Consider the following 23,910-nt stretch of genomic DNA (forward strand, 5'->3'; position numbering starts at 1 on the left):
CCTGCAATTTTAGCCTCTGAAACTACTCTATTTATAAAATGACACAACTCTGATCTCTTACACCACCACCTTTGTCCAATTAAGAATGGTAGAAGCATGTTCCCATTGTTTGAAGAAAATGTGGAAGCCTATCACTCATAACACAAATTTTATCTCCATTAGGATCTCTCTCCTACCTGTCCTGGACACTAAAGCTGAAAATTAAGTTAAGGCACAGCAAATAGAGACAGGATTTGCTGGAACTTATAAGGGAGTAAAGGAAATATACCTCAATGGATCTGTAGGTACTAGCCAGCATTTACTGCTAGAATCAAGAGACTTTACATGGAATTGGATTCTGAGAGTGTTTGATATAAGATTAGACAGAGGAACATAAGATCAGATACGAAAGTTCATTGTTTTTGGAGTACTCTCTTAGAATAATAGGGATTAACATCCTGGCTAGGATCCTAGAAGATGGTAAAAAAATTCTATTAGAAGTGTTTCCAGAGGCAGGGGAGAAAATGGGACGGCTCACTCTAAGTGAAATTTAAATGATGAAATTATCATGAAATAATGGAGGAAAGAAAGAAAAGTCTCGGGGAAATGAATATAATGTATATGCTATAAATACAAGGCCAAATAGTCCCAACAGGAAGACCCAATGTCACAGGGAATGTGGTGCTAACAGGTGTATCAAAATCACTTTAAGTCTTCATTGTGGCCTTCTTGTAGGCCAGTGGTGGCAGGAGGAGATGGTAATATAGAAGTAGGCTCACTAATAGCAATGGGCATGATTGATAAGGTCTTAAAAATATCAAGGCCAGAGAGCAGTACTTGGCTTCCAGAAACCAGATGGATAAAATTATTGTAATAAGCAGTAGCAGACAAGGACACCTATGCTACAGACAAAATTATTGTAATAAGCCATAGCAGATATGGACACCTAGACAACAGACAATCAGGAAGATAGATAATAGAATATTACTCAGTTTGTACCATCAAAGGAAATTTAAAAAATGGATGACTAGGGGACTCGGTAGAGTTCCATTAATAAATGCTATAATTTCATGTTCAAATTCTGAATGTAAGCCACTTTTCACAACCAAAACTCATTGACATAAGAGAGGGTTAGAGAGTTCCAGAAGGGAAACCACACAACACCTTGGCAAACATACATGTTAATAATTTCTCTAGCACATCCTTGAATGATTCTCAGTCACCTAATTAGGTTTCTATCTGTTCATGTGGGAAATGAAATAGCCAAGCACCTTGGAAACTAGTGTACAAAGAGTGTATGAATTAACATGAATTAACCAGAAACCCAGTGTCATCATTTTGTCTTTGTAAGAGTGGGGACTCATAGGGGCTAGGTAATAGAATCTTTGATAACTTTCAATGTACAATGGGTCCACTAGATCCACGAATCTATTTGCTAATTATTTTTCAGCCCTAGGGAATATCATCAGGTTTGACATGTTAATAGTTTTTGCAATCCTATCATTATATCCTTAGCCTAGTTGGCAAGGTCATGGAGAAAGCTTGTGTAAATGTCTCTTTCCAGAAATTAGTGCTATTTGTTTTAAAGCATCTTTGAGCTCATAAACCTGAGATCAAGATCTGACCTGAAACCACAGACAGATGCCCAACTGACTGAGATAACCAGGTGCCCCCAAATTAATGCCACTTTTTTTTAAAAGATCTAGAAAATGCAGAAATGGTTCTGTATATCTACATTTAATTACAGAAACCAGATGGCATCAGAAGATAATAAGAATCTATTGCAAATGCAGACAAGTAGTAGACTAAGTAATTATATCCACTATGCCAGATATGGTGTCTATGCTATAGCAGAATAACATGGCCTCAGATATGTGGTAGGAGTATAACCACTGATTTGGAAAATATATTCTTTTCTTTTCCTATTTGAAAAAAAAATAATTAGAAATGGTTTGCTTTCATGTGGAATGGATAATAGCATTAATGTTGAGTTTTGTTGCCGGGTTAGTTTTACTCTCCTGCCCTCAATCATAATGCAATTGTAGAGATATGTAATATCACATTGTCTACTCCATCAATGATTTTGTTCTAATCCAGCTAAATAAGCAAAGCCTCCTAGAATATTAGAACATTAAATAAAACACATGTAAATAAAAACACCAGAGACAGATTTTCAAAGTGTTTAGAAATTTGTCATCAGTAAAATTTTAGAGTTCAGTGATCAGAGGTATGACCTGACATCCCCTACAAAGTATAAGAAAACTTTATGTATCTTGCATCTTATTGAACTAAGAAGTACAATCGCTGGTAGTTCTTTTAGGGATCTAGAGGCAGTATATTCCACATGGGGAAGTACTGCTTAGTTTCATCTACTAGATGACATAAAATGTTGCTAATGTTGAGTGAGGCGAAAAGCAGAAAAGAGCTCTGCAGCATGTCCAAGCTGCAATGCAAGCAGCCATGCATTCTGAATTATAAAAACACAGTGGCCCCAATAATATCAGAAGTGTAGGTTGTGAGAGAGAAAAAAAAAAAATTCTGTGTGGGGTTTATACCAAGCTTCTTTGGGAGAATGACAGGGCAGTTCACTAGGCTTCTGGAGCAAGACTGTGCCATCTTAACTGGAGAACCATACCACTTTAACAAAACAATTCTGGTCACACTAGTGACCTCTGTAGAGATAAAGCATTTCGGACACCAAATAACCATGCATTCAGAACTGTACAGCCTAAACTCAGTTACGTCAGACATACTAAGTTAAATGGTCAGATAGATAGAATCATTCATTCACCTGGATTCAAGCACAGGCAAAAAGAGAGAGCAAAAGGAAAAAGTCCATAAGCAGGAAATCTAAAACAGTACACATTTTTCTTTACATCTCCTTCCACTCACATCTGTGGATACATGGGATTTCATCATGACCAAATTACGCAAGAAGAACAAACCAAGGCTTATTTTATACATATGATGGGTCAGTCACTGGTTATAAGTCAGCTGGGGGGAGCAGTAGCCATACTGCAAACTCACTATGGAGAATGCCTTGAAAGATACTGACCATTTAGTTATCCTTTTCATGTAGAAGGAGAAGCAGCCAGAGGCAGATTATAGATAAACTCATGAACAATGACAAAGGGCCTAGTTTCTTGGTGGGGAGCCTGAATATGAAAAGACTAGAAGATTAGAGGCAAGAGTTTTGGGATAGAAATATGTGCGTAGAACATGGAAATGAAAAATAATATGAAAACTTTCGTATTAATCTAACAGATTAACACCCATCAACAAGCACCACCACTGAAGAGACACAGAACAATCAAATAAGCATAATAATTTGGCTAGTTTACACCAGCCAGCAACCATCATTATCCATACCAATGCCAGTAGAATGGACACCTTTCTAGGCTTTATCAATTTTTTTTTATTACTGCCTCTGAAATAATTGATTCTATCCTGAGTTTAGTTTATCTTTTTCTTGAGTACTTTTGACTTCTGTTCAAATACAGCCAAAAGTAACAGACAGATTCTGTTTCCCTACTTCTTTGCCTAACACAACATGTTTATTAGGGCTATTATCACCCTTTCAATCATTGAGAAGAGAGTTTCTCCAAGTGTTTCACCCTCACATAGCATAAATTACTCTTCCTTATCCAATGATAATAATTTTCTTATCACCTACTATAAGGCTTCAATTGACAATGCCACATATTTTACAGGAAAATGCCACTTTTATGTACCAATTCATGTATTTAATGAAATGGAAACAATCCTAAAATATCTCAGATTTCCATATCCAATACAACTATTCTGCTACTCCATATTACTTTGACAATTATACCTAGACAGACAAATGAACCTTTACTTAAAAGATTGCTTATTTCCCATCAGAAAAAAAAAAAAAAAGGAGAATGTAACATTTTTGTTCTATTCACAAGTCCCACAATACTTTCTGCCCGTGAGATATTCAAATCTCTCATTTCATTGAAAAGGTCAAATCACAAGGTCAAGTCTAATATTCATTGGATGAGGCAGTGTGCATTCTCACAGAGGCAGCAAATTATTTTTAACAATAATTTAATTTTACTACAATAGATATAATTATTTTCTGTTTTTTGTTAGATAATTATTTCTTTCTACTTGCATTAACAGTATACACACAGGAAAAAAAGAATGACTTTTTTTCTTTATATTTTATTTATGAATTAAGTTTGTTTTTATGAACAAAAAATTTAATTTGGATTAAGAATAATAATTTGATAGACGTCTTTACATTTTTAGGTGCTCAAGGTGCTCCATTTGCCTGTTTCAAAGAAATTAATTCCCACATTGACAAATCTGGAAACTGTGGTTTTAAAAATTCACAACCATTACCTTGTGATCAGAAGTATGTATATAGAAATTAATTTTTATTGAGTCATAAAAATTATAGCTTTCTTGTCAATAGACACTAAGGAGTAATGGACAGTAAACTGTATATCAGGAGAAAATTTTTCAAGTAACATTATATATATTGTTCTTCAATATAATTCAGTTTTCTTTTTTGCTGTTTTTTTTTTCCCCAGATATAGTCTAATAATGAGACTAAACAAAAAAGGGGGGGGAGCTGATGCTTATCTTATTACCAGAGGTATGAAGTGGGCCAAAAACCAGAAACTTATACATTATCTTGAGATTTAAAACTGAGTTTTTTTTTAAATTTAGGTAATAATCCTAAGGCTTTGATTTTTAAAACATAAAATTATTGAGAGGAGTAAGTTTCCTTCTTTTGTTTTTGTTGTTTGTTTCCAAAATACTGATATGTAAAGTGTGGCAGTACCTATGAGGACTTAATTGGGAGTACTAGAATATTTTTAAGGGATTTATGAACTCCAATAAAGGACAGCTTAATCCATAACAAATACTTCCTGAATTTCATAAAAGTATTGAAAACAAAAGAATCAAAAAGAATAATAATAACAACAGAGAGGAAGTTGACCAAGATGGCAATATAGGAGGTTCTGGAATTTTACTCCTACCACAGAAACACTGCATGTTCATGTACACAGGGAACAATTACTTCTGAAAGAAATCCAGAAAATATCTGAGACTTCTACGCACTGAGCAATTGAGGAAATACACTGAAACGGGCAGATATATACTCTCTTCCTAAACCCCACAACTGGCCCAGCACCACGCAGTTGGAAGGGAACTCTCAACTGCAGCTTCTTCCTGAGGAGCAAAGGATTTGGACTCCGCAATATGTACAACACCTCCATGTCTTAAAAAGGAAAGAAAAAGAGTGAAGATTGCTTAAGGAACTCAAGGAACACCACTAAAGAGAGCATTATACCACTAAAGAGAGCATTATAACAGAATGGAAAGAGAGCAAGAAAAAGACAGAAAGGTTATTCAAAGCAATAATGGGTGGAAATTTCCCTAACCTGGGGGAAAGAAACGGATACTCTGATCCAGGAAACCCAGGGGAAGCAAAAAGAGGAATCAAAAATCCCCACAGCAAGATATGTTAAAATTAAACTGTCAAAGATTAAAAACAAAAGAATCTTAAAAGCATCAAGAGAAAAGTAACTTGATAGGTACAAGAGAACATGAAAAAATTATAAGTAGGTTTTCAGCAGAAATCTGCATGCCAGAAGAGAGTGAGATGTTAGAATTTTCCAGTCAAGCAAAAGCTGAAGTTCATCACAAGACCAGCCTTACAAAAAATGACAAAGGTGGTTCTTTAAGCCAAAATGAAAGGATACTAATTAGAAAGAGAAAACATATGAAAGAACAAAACCCACAAGAAATAGCAAATAAATAGTTTAAATCAGAATATCCTAATGTAATATAGTGGGGGGTAAATCACTCACACTCTAGTTTAAGGTTAAAGAACAAAAACATAAAAATAACTATAACTACCATAAATTGTTAATTCATAAATACTGTAAAAAAAAACACATTGTGAGCACAAAAATACAAATGTACAGGAGGAGTGTAAGAATGTAGAGCTTTTATATGTGTTCAGTTTTTATCAACTAAGATTGATTGTTACAAATATAAGCTGTTTTATGTAAACTTCTTGACAAACAGAAAGCAAAAACTTAAAGTAGATACACATAAAAAAGAATTGTATGGAATCAAAGCATAAAACTACAGAAAATAAAATCATAGAGGGAGACAATAAAAAAGGAGTAAAGGAACAAAGGAATTACAAAACAACCAAAAAACAATTTACAAAATTGAAATAGTAAGTCCCTATCTATCAGAAATATAAATCGACTATGTTCTCCAATCAAAATACATAAAGTGACTGAATGCATAATCAAACAAGAGCCAACAGGGGTGGCTGGTGGCTCAGTTGGTTAAGCACCTGCATTTAGCTCAGGTCATGATCCCAGGCTCCCTCCTCAACAAGGAATCCACTTCTCCCTCTGTGCCTCCTCCTGCTTTTGTTCTCTTTTTCTCTCAGATAAATAAATAAATAAAAATAAATAAAATAAATTTTAAAAAGACTTAGCAATATGTTGCTTTCAAGGAACTTCAGCTTTACAACACACAGAATGAAAGTGAAATTGGAAAAAGGTAATCCATGCAAAATGTGAATAAAAACAAAATAAATCAAACAAAAACAAACAAAACAACAACAATGAAAAGCCAAAAGAAAAAGCACAGATAGCTATACTTATATCAGACAAAATGACTTTAAGCCAAAGACTATATAATAAGAGACAAAAACGTCATTATATATAATGATAAAGGGATCAGTTCATCAAGGCAACGTACCAGTAAGTATTTTTGTACCAAACATAGGAGCACCAAAGTATATAAAGCAAATATCGATAGATTGAATGGAGAAACATAGAACAATACAATAATGGTTGGGACCTTCAATACTCCACTTTCAACAATGGATAGATAGATCATCCAGATGGAAAGTCAGTAAGGAAACATCAGCCTTAAACTACCTATTGGACCCAATGGACTTAACAGACATTTACAGAACATTCCATCCAGCAGCTAAGTACATTCTTCTTAAGTGCGCAGAGGCTTTCTTCAGGAGAGCATATGTTAGGCCAAAAAAAAAGTCAATAAATGTAAGAAGATGGAAACAATATCAAACATCTATTCCAACCGTAATAGTATGAAACTAGAAATTAATTCCCAGAAGAAAACTGGAAAATTCACAAGTTTGTGTGGAACAAACAACATGCTACTAAACAACCAATGAGTCATAAAAGAAATAAGAAGAGAAGTAAAAAAATAAAAAAATAAAAATAAATGGAAATGGATACACAACATACCAGATGTTTGATGTAGCAAAGCAGTTGTAAGAAGGAAGTTTATTGTGATAAATATCCACATTAAATAGAAGAAAGGTACAAAATACCTCAAATTCTAGAAAGAAGAATAACCTATGCATAACTTGAGTAGAAGAAAGAAAATAGCATAGAGTGGAAAGAAATGAGACAAAAAAGTCAATAGAAAAGATCAATGAGGTCTTTCATCCATTTAGAGTTTATCTTTGTGTATGGTGTAAGAGAATGCTCCAGTTTTATTCTTCTATATATAGCTGTCCAATTTCCCCAACACCATTTATTGAAGAGACTGTCTTTTTTTCCACTGGATATTTTTTCCTACTTTGTCAAAGATTAGTTGACCAGAGTTGAGGGTCCATATCTGGGCTCTCTATTCTGTTCCATTGGTCTATGTGTCTGTTTTTGTGCCAGTACCATGCTTTGTATGATCACAGCTTTGTAATACAGTATGAAATCAGGCAACGTGATGCACCCAGCTTTGTTTTTCTTTTTCAACATTTCCTTAGTGATTTGGGGTCTCTTCTGGTTTTGTACAAATTTTAAGATTGTTTGTTCCAGCATTTTGAACAATGGTATTGGTATTTTGATTGGGATGGTGTTGAAAGTATAGATACCTCTGGGCAACATATTCATTTTAATAACATTTATTCTTCCGATCCATGACCATCTAATGTTTTCCCATCTTCTTGCGTTTTCTTCAATTTCTCTTTTTTAAAAAAGATTTTATTTATTCATTTGACAGACAGAGATCACAAGTAGGCAGAGAGGCAGGCAGAGAGAGAGGAAGGGATGCAGGCTCCCTGCTGAGCAGAGAGCCCCGATGTGGGGCTCGATCCCAGGACACTGAGATCATGACCTGAGCCGAAGGCAGGGGCTTTAACCTACTGAGCCACCCAGGCACCTCTCTTCAATTTCTTTTATGAGTATTTTGTAGTTCCTAGTGTATAGATCCTTTACCTCTTTGGTTAGATTTATTCCTATATTTTGGATTTGGGTGCTATTGTAAATGGAATTGATTCTCTAATTTCTCTTTCTACAGTACAGGTTCATTGTTAGTGTATAAGAAAGCAACTGATTTTTGTATCCTGCCACATTACTGAATTGCTGTATGAGTTCTAGTAGTTTGGGGGTGGAGTTTTTGGGTTTTCCATATAAAATGTCATGTCATCTGCAAATAGAGTTTGAATTCTTTGCCAATTTGAATACCTTTTATTTCTTTTTGTTGTCTTATTTCTGTTGCTAGGACTTCTAGTACTATGTTGAACAACAGTAGTGAGACTGGACATCCTTGTCGTGTTCCTGATCTCAAAGGGAAGGCTGTCAGCTTTTCCCCATTGAGGATGATGTTTGCTGTGGGTTTTTCCAGATCGATTTTATGAAGTTGAGGAATGTTCCCTCTATCCCTATACTCTGAAGTGTTTTAATAAGGAACAGATGCTGTATCTTGTCAAATGCTTTTTCTGCATCAATTGAGAGGACCATATGGTTCTTCTCTCTTCTCTTAATGATTTGTTCTATCACATTGATTTGCAAATGTTGAACTACCCTTGCATCCCATGGATAAATCCCACCTGGTCATGGTGTATAATCTTTTTAATGTACTGTTAGATCTTGCTGAGAATCTTGCATCCATATTCATCAGGAATATTGGTCTGAAATCCTCCTTTTTGGTGGGGTCTTTGCCTGGTTTGGGGATCAAGGTAATGCTTGCCTCATAGAAGGAAGTTTTCCTTTTATTTCTATTTTATGAAACATCTTCAGGAAAATGGGTATTATTTCTTCTTTAGATTTTTGGTAGAATTCCCCAGGGAATCCATCAGCCCCTGGACTTTTGTTTTTTGGGGAGGTTTTTGATCACTGCTCCAATACCATTATTAGATGTTCATCTATCCAGGTTGCCAGTTTCTTCCTGATTCAGTTTTGGAAGCTTATAGGTTTCCAGGAATGCATCCATTTCTTTTAGGTTGCTTAACTTTTTGGCATATAGCTGTTGATAATAATTTCTGATGATTGTTTCTATTTCCTTACTCTTATTCATGGTCTCTCCCCTTTCATTCATAATTTTATTAGTTTGGACCTTTCTCTCTCTCTTTTTGTATAAGTCTCTCTCTTTCGGTCTCTTTTTGTATAAGTCTGGCCATTCTTTCAATGTACCAACTTCTTATTTTATTAATGCACTCTACTGTATTTCTGGTTTCTAATTCATTGATCTCTGCCCTAATCTTATTTCCCTTCTTATGCATGCATTAGGTTTGATTTGTTGTTGATTCTCACAGAATGGAAGAAGATATTTGCAAATGACTCTATAGACAAAGGGCCGATATCCAAGATGTATAAAGAACTTCTTCAGCTCAACACCTAAAAACAGATAATCATATCAAAAAATGGGCAGAAGACATGAGCAGACACTTCTCCAAAGAAGACATACAAATGACTCACAGACACATGAAATACTGTTTATCATCATTAGCCAGCAGGGAAATTCAAATCAAAACCACATTGAGATACCACCTTACACCAATTAGAATGGGAAAACTACACAAGGCAAGAAACAACACATGTTGGAGATGTTGTGGAGAGAGGGGAACCCTCTTACACTGTTGGTAGGGATGCAAATTGTTGCAACCACTTTGAAAAACAGTGTGGAGATTACTCCAAAAATTAAAAACAGAGCTATCCTATGACCCAGCAATTACACTACTGGGTATTTATCCCAAAGATATAGATGTAGTAAAAAGAATTGTCATATGCACCCTAACCTCCATAGCAGCAATGTCCACAATACAAAAAATGTGGAAAGAGCCAAGACACCCTTCAGCAGACAAATGATTAAAGAATATGTGGTCCATATACACAAAGTAATATTACTCAGCCATCAGAAAGGATGAATACCCAACTTTTGCATCAACATAGATGGGAATGGAGAAGATTATGCTAAGTGAAGTAAGTCAAACAGAGAAAGTCAATTTTCATATGGTTTAACTTATTTGTGGAACATAAGGAATAGCATGGAAAATTAGGAGAAGGAAAAAATGAGGGGGGAGAAATCAAAGTGAGAGATGAACCATGAGATAATATGGACTCTGGGAAACGAATGGAGGGTTTTAGAAGGGAAGGGGGTGACAGGATGGGTAAGCTTGGTGATAGGTATTAAGGAGGGCACAGGGTCCATGGAGTACTGGGTGTTATATGCAAACAATGAATCATGGAACACTACATCAAAAATTAATGATACACTATATGGTGCTAACAACACAATAAAAAATGACCATGATTGAAGTATTAAAAACAGGGGAAAAAAGAAAAGATCAATTATACTGAAAGTTGATAAAAACATCAATAAAATTGATCAACCACTAACTAGATCTACTGAGAAAAAAGAAATATGACTCAAATAGCTAAAATTGGAAATGAAAGAGAAGACATTATAAATGATATCACAGAAACAAAAAGGATCATAAGAAATAACTATGAATGGTTATCTATTCCAAAATTAGTCAAGGTAGAAGAAATGGATAATTAACCTAGACAAACACAATATACCAAGGGAATCATGAATGAATAAAAAATCTTAACTGACCAAATGAGAGTGAATAATTAGTCAAAAACCTCCTCAAAAACAAAATTCCAGATTCAGATGTCCCATTGGTGAGTTCTTTCTTTTTTTTTTTAAAGATTTTATTTATTTATTTGACATAGAGAGATCACAAGTAGGCAAAGAGGCAGGCAGAGAGAGAGGAAGGGAAGCAGGCCCCCTGCTGAGCAGAGAGCTCGATGTGGGACTCGATCCCAGGACCCTGAAATCATGACCTGAGCCAAAGGCAGTGGCTTAACCCACTGCGCCACCCAGGTGCCCCCCCATTGGTGAGTTCTGATAAGCATTTAAATGATCAATAGCAATCCTTGTCAAAATCTTGTAAAAACCTGAAGAGGAAAAAACACTTCTGAAGTCATTTTACAAAGCTAGTATTATTACTCTAATAACAAAGCTGGGCAAGCATATTACAAGAAGAGAAATAATAGGCCAATACAACACAGATGCAAAAATCCTCAACAAAATATTAGAAAATTAATTAAGGAGTACATTAAAAGGGGGATGCCTGGGTAGCTCAGTTGGTTGAGCACCCAACTCTTGATTTCAGCTCAGGTCATGATCTCAGGATTGTGAGATTGAATTGGGACTCAATCAGCATAGAGCCCTCTTAAGATTCTCTCTCTGCCCCTCCCCTCTTGCTCTCTCTTTCTCTCTCAAAAAGAAAAAGTACATTAAAACGATCACACATCATGATCAAGTGACATTTATTCCAGTGATGAAGGGATGGAGCACCCTCCACAAATCAATCACTATGTTATACCACATTAACAAAATGAAGTATAAAAATCACATGATTATCTCGACAGGTATGGAAAAAGCATTTGACAAAATTAAACATTTTATTATAAAAACATATTTGTATAGCAGGATTGTACCTCAACATGATAAAAGTCATATATGACAATTCTACAGATAACATTATATTAAAGGTGGCAGCTCAAAATTTTTCCTCCAAGACCAAGAAAAAGACAAGGATTCATTCTCTTGTTACTTCTATTTGAAATAATGCTACAAATACCAGTCATAACAATTAGGCAAGAAGAATAAGAGGCATCCAAATAAGAAAGAAAGAAGCCTGGTGGTGGGTAATAAAGAGAGCACATGTTGCACAGAGCACTGGGTATGGTGCATAAACAATAAATCTTGAAACACTGAGAAAATAAAATTAAATTTAAAATAAAGAAAGAAGTAAAATTGTCTGTTGTAGTCGATACAATCTTACATGTGGGAAACACATGTGGGAAACCACAAAAATGTTAGAGCTAGTATAAAAATTCAGTAAAGTTGCAGGACACAATTTCAATATACAAAAATTATTTGCATTTCTATAACACTAATAATGTAAAGAGAACTATTGGAAAAGGAAATTAATAATCCCACTTATAATAAAGAATAAAATACTTGGATATGAATTTGTCCAAGGAAGTGAAAGATATATGTATTGAAAACTATAAGAAATTGAAAAAAAAATTGAAGAACACACAATAAATATGAAGACATTCTATGCTGATGGATTGGAAGAATTAATATTGTTAAAATATCTCTGCTACCCAAGGTATGTACAGTCAATGCAATCCCTATCAAAATACCAGTGTCATTTTTTACAGAAATAGACAAAAGAATTTAAATTATATGAAACCACAAAAGACCCCAAAGATCCAGAGTGATATTGAGAAAGAAAAACAAAATGTCACACTTCTTGATTTGAAACTGTACCAAAAAACTATAGTTATTTAAAAAAAAAACTATAGTATTTAAAAGAGTATGATATTGGCACAAAAACTGGCATATATTAGTGGAATAGAATAGACAGTCTAAAAATAAATACATGCATATACAATTGATTAATTTTCAACAAAGACACCAAGATTATACAATGATAGTCTGTTTAATAAATCACGTTGAGAAATTGGGATATCAATCTCACAAATACACAAATATTAACTAAAGTGGAAAAAAGACTTGAATTTAATATATGAATATGTACAACTCCTAAAGGAAAATACACATGATAATTTCCATGACAGTGGTCTTGGCAATAATGTTTTATTGTCACTGAAAGCAAAAGCAAAAAAATAATTACACAAGTCGGAGTACAACAAACTAAAAATCTTTAACTTAGCAAATGAAATCATCCAGAAAATGAAAATTCAAACTATGGAATGGAAGAAAACCTTTGCAAACCAAATATCTTAAAAGGAGTGATATTTAAAATAGGCAAGATATCTTCCAACTCAACAATAAGAAAAAAAAATATTTTAATGGGCAAAGGACCAGAACAAACATTTTTCCAAGGATATGTGTATGGTCAACAAGTACATGAGAAAGTATTCAGCATCACTAATCATCAAGGAAATGCATGTCAAAACTACAAAAAGATATCAAATCACATCTGTTAGGATAGCTATTATAAAAATAGATAACAAAGGCTGGCAAAGTTGTATGAAAAAGGTAGCCTTCATATAGTGTTTATGGGAATGTAAACCATATAAACACTATGAAAAATAATTTGGAGTTTCCTCAAAAAATTAAAATAGAACCACCATGTGATCTATCAGTGTTACTTCTAACTGTAATGAAAAGAAATGAAATCAATATTTTTTAAAATTTTTTATTTTTTATAAACATATATTTTTATCCCCAGGGGTACAGGTCTGTGAATCACCAGGTTTACACACTTCTCAGCACTTGCCAAAGCACATACCCTCCCCAGTGTCCATAATCCCACCCCCTTCAACCAAACCCCCTCCCCCCAGCAACCCTCAGTTTGTTTTGTGAGATTAAGGGTCACTTATGGTTTGTCTCCCTCCCGATCCCATCTTGTTTCATTTATTCTTCTCCTACCCACTTAAGCCCCCATGTTGGATCACTACTTCCTCATATCAGGGAGATCATATGATAGTTGTCTTTCTCTGCTTGACTTATTTCGCTAAGCATGATACGCTCTAGTTCCATCCATGTTGTCGCAAATGGCAAGATTTCATTTCTTTTGATGGCTGCATAGTATTCCATTGTGTATATATACCAACCTTCTTGATACATTCATCTGTTGATGGACATCTAGGTTCTTTCCATAGTTTGGCTATTGTGGACATTGCTGCAATAAACATTCAGGTGCACGTGCCCCTAGGATCACTACGTTGGTATCTTTAGGGTAAATACTCAATAGTGCAATTGCTGGCTCATACGCAGCTCTATTTTCAACATTTTGAGGAACCTCCATGCTGTTTTCCAGAGTGGTTGCACCAGCTTGCATTCCCACTAACAGTGTAGGAGGGTTCCCCTTTCTCTGCATCCTCGCCAGCATTTGTCATTTCCTGACTTGTTGATTTTAGCCATTCTGACTGGTGTGAGGTGATATCGCATTGTGGTTTTGATTTGTATTTCCCTGATGCTGAGTGATATGCAGCACTTTTTCATGTGTCTGTTGGCCATCTGGATGTCTTCTTTGCAGAAATGTCTGTTCATGACTTCTGCCCATTTCTTGATTGGATTATTTGTTCTCTGGGTGTTGAGTTTGCAAAGTTCTTTATAGATTCTGGACACTAGTCCTTTATCTGATATGTCGTTTGCAAGTATCTTCTCCCATTCTGTCAGTTGTCTTTTGATTTTGTTAACTGTTTCCTTTGCTGTACAAAAGCTTTTGATCTTGATGAAATCCCAATAGTTCATTTTTGCCCTTGCTACCCTTGCTTTTGGCATTGTTCCTAGGAAGATGTTGCTGCGGCTGAGGTCGAAGAGGTTGCTGCCTGTGTTCTCCTCAAGGATATTGATGGATTCCTTTCTCACATTGAGGTCCTTTATCCATTTTGAATCTATTTTTGTGTGTGATGTAAGGAAATGGTCCAATTTCATTTTTCTGCATGTGGCTGTCCAATTTTCCCATCACCATTTATTGAAGAGGCTTTCGTTTTCCATTGGACATTCTTTCCTGCTTTGTCGAAGATTAGTTGACCATAGAGTTGAGGGTATATTTCTGGGCTCTCTATTCTGTTCCATTGATCTATGTGTCTGTTTTTGTGCCAGTACCATGCTGTCTTGATGATGACAGCTTTGTAATAGAGCTTGAAGTCCGGAATTGTGATGCCACCAACGTTGGCTTTCTTTTTCAATATCCCTTTGGCTATTCGAGGTCTTTTCTGGTTCCATATAAATTTTAGCATTATTTGTTCCATTTCTTTGAAAAAGATGGATGGTACTTTGATAGGAATTACATTAAATGTGTAGATTGCATTAGGTAGCAGAGACATTTTCACAATATTTATTCTTCCAATCCAGGAGCATGGAACATTTTTCCATTTCTTTGTGTCTTCCTCAATTTCTTTCATGAGTACTTTATAGTTTTCTGAGTATAGATTCTGTGCCTCTTTGGTTAGGTTTATTCCTAGGTATCTTATGGTTTTGGGTGCAATTGTAAATGGGATTGACTCCTTAATTTCTCTTTCTTCTGTCTTGCTGTTGGTGTAGAGAAATGCAACTGATTTCTGTGCATTGATTTTATATCCTGACACTTTACTGAATTCCTGTATAAGTTCTAGCAGTTTTGGAGTGGAGTCTTTTGGGTTTTCCACATATAGTATCATATCATCTGCGAAGAGTGATAATTTGACTTCTTTGCCGATTTGGATGCCTTTAATTTCCTTTTGTTGTCTGATTGCTGAGTCTAGGACCTCTAGTACTATGTTGAATAGCAGTGGTGATAATGGACATCCCTGCCGTGTTCCTGACCTTAGTGGAAAAGCTTTCAGTTTTTCTCCATTGAGAATCATATTTGCGGTGGGTTTTTCATAGATGGCTTTGATGATATTGAGGTATGTGCCCTCTATCCCTACACTTTGAAGAGTTTTGATCAGGAAGGGATGCTGTACTTTGTCAAATGCTTTTTCAGCATCTATTGAGAGTATCATATGGTTCTTGTTCTTTCTTTTATTGATGTGTTGTATCACATTGACTGATTTGCGGATGTTGAATCAGCCTTGCAGCCCTGGAATAAATCCCACTTGGTCGTGGTGAATAATCCTTTTAATGTACTGTTGAATCCTATTGGCTAGTATTTTGTTGAGTATTTTCGCATCTGTGTTCATCAAGGATATTGGTCTATATCTCACTTTTTTGATGGGATCCTTGTCTGGTTTTGGGATCAAGGTGATGCTGGCCTCATAAAATGAGTTTGGAAGTTTTCCTTCCATTTCTATCTTTTGGAACAGTTTCAGGAGAATAGGAATTAGTTCTTCTTTAAATGTTTGGTAGAATTCCCCCGGGAAGCCGTCTGGCCCTGGGCTTTTGTTTGTTTGGAGATTTTTAATGACTGTTTCAATCTCCTTACTGGTTATGGGTCTGTTCAGGCTTTCTATTTCTTCCTAGTTCAGTTGTGGTAGTTTATATGTTTCTAGGAGTGCATCCATTTCTTCCAGATTGTCAAATTTATTGGCGTAGAGTTGCTCATAGTATGTTCTTATAATAGTTTGTATTTCTTTGGTGTTAGTTGTGATCTCTCCTCTTTCATTCATGATTTTATTTATTTGGGTCCTTTCTCTTTTCTTTTTGATAAGTCGGGCCAGGGGTTTATCAATTTTATTAATTCTTTCAAAGAACCAGATCCTAGTTTCGTTGATTTGTTCTATTGTTTTTTTGGTTTCTATTTCATTGATTTCTGCTCTGATCTTTATGATTTCTCTTCTCCTGCTGGGCTTAGGGTTTCTTTCTTGTTCTTTCTCCAGCTCCTTTAGGTGTAGGGTTAGGTTGTGTACCTGAGACCTTTCTTGTTTCTTGAGAAAGGCTTGTACCGCTATATATTTTCCTCTCAGGACTGCCTTTGTTGTGTCCCACAGATTTTGAACCGTTGTATTTTCATTATCATTTGTTTCCATGATTTTTTTCAATTCTTCTTTAATTTCCCAATTAACCCATTTATTCTTTAGAAGGATGCTGTTTAGTCTCCATGTAGTTGGGTTCTTTCCAAACTTCCTTTTGTGGTTGAGTTCTAGCTTTAGAGCATTGTGGTCTGAAAATATGCAGGGAATGATCCCAATCTTTTGATACCTGTTGAGTCCTGATTTAGGCCCGAGGATGTGATCTATTCTGGAGAATGTTCCATGTGCACTAGAGAAGAATGTGTATTCAGTTGCTTTGGGATGAAAAGTTCTGAATATATCTGTGATGTCCATCTGGTCCAGTGTGTCGTTTAAGGCCTTTATTTCCTTGCTGATCTTTTGCTTGGATGATCTGTCCATTTCAGTGAGAGGAGAGTTAAAGTCCCCTACTATTATTGTATTATTGTTGATGTGTTTCTTTGATTTTGTTATTAATTGGTTTATATACTTGGCTGCTCCCACGTTGGGCGCATAGATATTTAAAATTGTTAGATCTTCTTGTTGGACAGTCCCTTTGAGTATGATATAGTGTCCTTCCTCATCTCTTATTATAGTCTTTGGCTTAAAATCTAATTGCTCTGATATAAGGATTGCCACTCCTGCTTTCTTCTGATGTCCATTAGCATGGTAAATTCTTTTCCACCCCCTCACTTTAAATCTGGAGGTGTCTTCGGGCTTAAAATGAGTTTCTTGGAGGCAACATATAGATGGGTTTTGTTTTTTTATCCATTTTGATAGCCTGTGTCTTTTGACAGGGGCATTTAGCCCATTAATATTCAGGGTAACTATTGAGAGATATGAATTAGGGCCATTGTATTGCCTGTAAGGTGACTGTTACTGTATATGGTCTCTGTTCCTTTCTGATCTACCACTTGTAGGCTCTCTCTTTGCTTAGAGGACACCTTTCAATATTTCCTGTAGAGTGGTTTGGTGTTTGCAAATTCTTTCAGTTTTTGTTTGTCCTGGAAGCTTTTAATCTCTCCTTCTATTTTCAATGATAGCCTGGCTGGATATAGTATTCTGGGCTGCATGTTTTTCTCGTTTAGTGCTCTGAAAATATCATGCCAGCTCTTTCTGGCCTGCCAGGTCTCTGTGGATAAGTCAGCTGCCAATCTAATATTTTTACCATTGTATGTTACAGACTTCTTTTCCCGGGCTGCTTTCAGGATTTCCTCTTTGTCACTGAGACTTTTAAATTTTACTATTAGGTGACGGGGTGTGGGCCTATTCTTATTGATTTTGAGGGGCGTTCTCTGAACCTCCTGAATTTTGATGCTCGTCCCCTTTGCCATATTGGGGAAATTCTCCCCAATAATTCTCTCCAGTATACCTTCTGCTCCCTTCTCTCTTTCTTCTTCTTCTGGAATCCCAATTAATTCTAATGTTGTTTCGTCTTATGGTGTCACTTATCTCTCGAATTCTCCCCTCGTGGTCCAGTAGCCGTTTGTCCCTCTTTTGCTCAGCTTCTTTATTCTCTGTCATTTGGTCTTCTATATCACTAATTCTTTCTTCTGCCTCATTTATCCTAGCAGTGAGAGCCTCCATTTTTGATTGCACCTCATTAATAGCTTTTTTGATTTCAACTTTTTTAGATTTTAGTTCTTTTATTTCTCCCGAAAGGGCTTTTATATCTCTCGAGAGGGTTTTTCTAATATCTTCCATGCCTTTTTCAAGCCCGGCTAGAACCTTGAGAATTGTCATTCTGAACTCTAGACCTGACATATTACCAATGTCTGTATTGATTAGGTCCCTAGCCTTCGGTACTGTCTCTTGTTCTTTTATTTGTGGTGAATTTTTCTGTCTTGTCATTTTGTCCAGATAAGAGTAAATGAAGGGGCAAGTAAAATACTAAAAGGGTGGCAACAACCCCAGGAAAATATGCTTTAATCAAATTAGAAGAGATCCCAAATCATGAGGGGGGAGAAAGGGGATAAAAAGAGGTTCAAAAAGGAATAAAGAAAAAAAGAAAAAAGAAAAAAAATGAAAAGAATTTAAAAAAAAAGAAAACAGATAAGAAAAATATAAAAAAGAATATATATATATATATTAGATAAACTGGTTAAAAAAACGTTAAAAAAGAAAAAGGTAAAAGTTAAAAAAAAATTTTTACCAGAAGGCGAGAAAAAAAAAAAACAAAAAATGAAAAAGAAAAAAATTAAATTAACTGCAAGACTAAAAAAAATCACAGGGAAAAAGCCATGAGTTCCGTGCTTTGCTTTCTCCTCCTCTGGAATTCTGCTGCTCTCCTTGGTTTTGAAACCACACTCCTTGGTAGGTGAACTCGGTATTGGCTAGATTTCTTGTTGATTTTCTGGGGGAGGGGCCTGTTATAGTTTTTCTCAAGTGTCTTTGCTGCAGGCGGAATTGCACCGCCCTTAGCAGGGGCCGGGGTGAGTAATCCGCTTGGGTTTGCTTTTAGGAGCTTTTGTTCCCTGAGCGCTTTCCGTAGAGTTCTGGAGGACGGGAATACAAATGGCGTCCTCCTGGTCTCTGGCCCGGAGGAGATTAGAGCCCGGGGCCCCACTCCTCAGTGCGCCCTCAGAGAACAGCGCCCAGTTACTCCCGTCTGCCTGACCTCCAGCCGACTCCGAGCTCACCGAGCCTGTGACCGGTTCAAGGTCACCCCGAGCTGCGAGCTTACTGTCGGCTCTTTCTCTGTAGCTGGCTTTCCCGTTCCAATACCCGCAAGCTCTGCGACACTCAGACACCCCCGATCCTTCTGTGACCCTGCGGGACCTGAGGCCACGCTGACCCCGCGTGGGCTTTGCCCTGGTTTAGCCTCTGAAGCGATGTCCCTCAGCGGAACAGACTTTTAAAAGTCCTGATTTTGTGCGCGGTTGCTCCGCCGCTTGCCGGGAGCCGGCCCCTCCCCCCGGGGTCTATCTTTCAGTCGCTTTGGATTCACTTCTCCACCGGTCCTACCTTTCAGAAAGTGGTGGTTTTTCTGTCTCCAGAATTTCTGTTCTTCTTCTCTTCGATCGGCCGATGGATTTTCAGGTGTTTGCAATCTTTAGATAAGCTATCTAGCTGATCTCCGGCTAGCTGAAGTAGTCTCAGCCTGCTACTTCTCTGCCATCTTGACTCCTCCCCAGGGCTGAAATCAATATTTTGAGTCAATTTAAGTACAGCATGATTCATAATAGCCAAGATATGGAAACAATCTACATGTCCCGCAACAGGCAAATGGATCAGAAAAGTGTTATGTATAAAGTGAAATATTGCTCCGCTTTAAATAGAAGAAAATCTTGTCATTTGTGACAACATGGATGTACCTAGACATCTGAATGCTAAGTGAAATGACCCAGACAATGACAAATAACTCCACATGTGGAATTAAAAAGAAAGTTAAACTCCTATAAACAGAGAGTAGAAAAATAGTTGTCAGTGAGAAATAGAGGTAAGTTAATAAAAGGGCACCAATTTTCAGTTTTAAGATGACTAACCTGCAAGGATCTAATGTATAATATATGGTGACTATAGTTGATAACACTGTGTTATATAATTGACATTTTCTAAGAGAGTAGAACTTAAATGTTCTCACACAAAAAAAGATAAATAAATGAAGTGATAAATGTGTTACATCAATGGGGAGAATCCTTTCATAATATATACCTATATCAAATCATCACTTTGTTCATTTTAAATATCTTACATGTTTGTTAATTGTACCCCAATAAAGCTGGAAGAGCACAGTAACATAAACATGTCCTGGAGATCTACTATACAACATAGTTACTACAATTAAAAAGATGGCATTGTATACTTAAAATTTGCTAAGTGGTAGTTGTTATATTAAGTGATCATGCCACAAAATATTTTAAAATAATATAATAAATAAAACTATTTATTTTTATTATTATTATTATTATTATTACACAAAGGCAGGAGGAAATTTTGGGAAGTGAAGGATATGTGTATGTCCATGACAATACTGATAGATTCATGAGTGTGTGTTTATCCCCAAATTCATCACATTGTTTACATTAAATCTATATAGATTGTAGATCTTAATTATAACTTAAAGTGGCTTAAAAAATAGGTATAGATCCAAATTCAAGAAATAAGGGAATGGAGAGAGAATATAAAAATATTCAGGGTCAAGTGATCCAGGGAGAAGCAGGATTTTCCTTAACTTCCAAAGACATGATCAGGAAAAATTTGTAAAATCCTTTGGTAATCACAACATTCAGCATGCTTATAAAACAAAACAAAACAAAACAAAATACCTTGCTTCCTTCATGAAGATTACAAATAGCCAAAGAAAACGTCTAGTTGGGTGGGACTAAGATTGTATCCACCACTTTGCATCCACATGAATTTACTATGACATATAGAGGATTCAGAATTTCCCATATGCCGCAATGTACAACTATTAGATTGAAAGAGAATCTCTGGAATCACAAAATAGTGATGAGGAGAGATCTGATAAGGAGATCCATTTAAGCTCCAAAAGACAAGATTTAGTCAGTCACACCTTGTTAGACACTAATACAGAATACCAGTGATCAGGCGGACTCAGTTATACCACAGTGGATGACAACAAAAATAGGAGGTAGAGATAAGCCAGTTATGCTTAATCTCTCTCTCTCTGAAGGCCAGAAGGCATGTCAACTACCCTTGGCCTAAGATTATTTGTGGAAGTATGGACAGAAAAGGTGGAAGAAACTGTGAAACTCTAGCAAGCACAACTTACCCAGATTTTATGGTGCATACATTTTCCTGAAATAAAATCACCAGCACAATTCATCTGCTCTAATCAGACTGATTCCTTTCCAGAAAAGAAAAGCCTGTTATTTTCAAGAATTCAACCATATATGCATATTCTGAGAGAAACGATTTTGGAGGAAGAATTTGTAATAAATAAGCAGACTAGAAAGAGACCTACTATGAAAAGCTGGTTTAAGACATATGCTATAGAAAGTGGAGCTGCAACCAAAAGAAGTATCTAGATCCAAGATAGAAAATGTTTGCCGGGAAGAAGAAAAGCTTGAAAAGAGATTTGAACTTTGGCTCCCAGTTTCACTTGAGTCTTTTACCTCATTGTGCCATTAACCTAATCTCTGTGATGTTAAAAGAAACTAAAATGGTCTTTTAGGAAAAATGGATAAAATTTTCTAAGGGAAGACTTTTGAAGAAATCATAAGGACATGCTTGACAAGCACATATCGATAGTTAAGAATAGTTGTTTCTATTGAAAATGAGAATTGATATATTTGAGTGACTCCATGAGCAAGAAATGACATAGATTACTTTCCAGAGCATGGTCTAGGAATATTGTATGCCTTTAGAGAAGGCAGTATTCTGTCCTATGAATGGCTAAATAAACTGTTCATGGGATAATGTTTGGTATGCTTGTGGCATAAAGAAGATCTCAAGTTTCTTAATTCTCAAGTGAGGTGCAGAACCAGTGCAAGTATCAGCATGTTGGAAAAATCTTGGGATCAATGTGAAGAGTGTGTATACTAAGAGATGTACTGATTAAAGTTCATGGTAGGGACAATGGACATTAACAGAAGGGGCTCAAAATATATAGAGAGTTAATAAATGCAACCAGCTACTCTCAGGAAATGTTGGGTAACAAATGACCAGACTGGCCTAGCGGTATCAAAGTAGAGGCAGGTGATGAATTTTCCCAAAGAATGTGGTGAAATATGATGAATGGCCTAGGTCAACTGGAGGCTAGACAAAACCTTGAGTTCTGAAATAGGAAATGAGGTTACGACTGCAAATTTGAGTTTAGTGTACAGTATTCCATTCAGTTCCAGTGCTGATGACTGGATTGTATTCAGTTGTTGTGCACCATAGGATAATATTATCTTGGCTTTTTTTTCTGCCAAAAGTTTTATACCACATATTAAACAATATTAATGTTATATAATACTTATTTGGAAGTTGGTATCATTAAAAGACAAAATGATAGGAATTTTTTTTTTCATTTCAGGGATGTTCTCTGTGGAAAATTAGCTTGTGTTTGGCCACTTAAGAATTATAAAAATGATGTTCAATCTGCAGTTTATTCATATATTCAAGGACATGAATGCATATCTGTAGCTACTGGGTCATCAGTGAGATCAGATGGAAGAGATTATGCCTATGTAGCTGATGGAACTGTTTGTGGTACACAAATGGTAACAAAACATGTTCATTTATATTTAGCTGTGTTATATTATGTAATTATCAAATACTATATTCCATAATGACTGTCACAGTTATACTGAATGGATTTGAACCTGGTGCTGTAAATTATTTTCCATACAATATTGAAAATATAATTAAACTAGGCCTCAGCTATCCAATAACTTTGCTTTTTGGTTGTTATAACCTGTCATAACCTTGTTAACATGTTATGTCAACATGACATAACAGGTCATGTTATAACCTGTCAACTTCTCATCTTTCATGAGAAGATATGCATGTGTTTTAAGCACAGCATTCCACTAAAATGAGAGATGCTTTTTTAAATTAGATCTTTGAATTATAACAAATTTAAGAATTCTGAGCTTTCAGCTTTTCCTGCTCCACAAAGAAACATAACTGAGTATAAGTGTGAGACGTTTGGAAGAACCAAATAAGAAGTCTATACCAGGAAAGCATGGTTATAGTGATGTACAAGCTTACATCCATATGCATATATACATACATGTAAGCATTTGCACTTTTATATGCATACAATAAAGGGAGAAAAAAGATGATTTCATTCAGAGGTTCTACTCAATTTGGAAGTACAAGTGCACACATTCCAGAAACTATAAGGCATCTGAGATTTAAAGTAGCAACTGTAAATCAGTGTGCTACATATAAATGACATTCTAACTTACTTGTTGAATTAAAAATAAAACAAAACCTTGAAATGACAAATCGTTTAGCCAATTCTTTTTTATTTTATAATGTATGTTCATTAAATTTTTATTCAGGTATGTTTGACATAAAAATTATATTAGTTTCAGGTGTATAACACAATTTAACGTCATATACATTGTGATATGATCACCACAATAAGTCTATAGTCCATCATCGTCAATACATTATTGACTCTATTCCTCATGCTGTGCATTATATCCCCATGACTTATTTTATACCTCTATGCTTGTACTTTTTAATCCCCTTCACCTCTTTTGCTCTACACAAACACTTTCCCTCTGACAACCACTGATCTGTTCTCTGTGACTATAAG

At 35.8% G+C, this 23,910-nt stretch overlaps 1 protein-coding gene across 5 annotated transcripts in view; it reads left to right on the forward strand.

The window, feature by feature from the left end:
• ADAM18 (ADAM metallopeptidase domain 18) overlaps positions 1-23,910 on the forward strand; it is a 202,947-nt gene that overhangs the window by 87,012 nt on the left and 92,025 nt on the right. For all 5 annotated transcript variants that reach the window (XM_082715332.1, XM_082715335.1, XM_082715336.1 and 2 more), the window contains 2 exons: positions 4,252-4,357; positions 22,678-22,864. In XM_082715332.1, the coding sequence (XP_082571458.1) occupies positions 4,252-4,357; positions 22,678-22,864 (293 nt within the window). The remainder of the gene's footprint in view (positions 1-4,251; positions 4,358-22,677; positions 22,865-23,910) is intronic.

This window comes from Mustela nivalis, assembly GCF_964662115.1.
Source record: "Mustela nivalis genome assembly, chromosome: 20".
NCBI lineage: Eukaryota > Metazoa > Chordata > Mammalia > Carnivora > Mustelidae > Mustela > Mustela nivalis.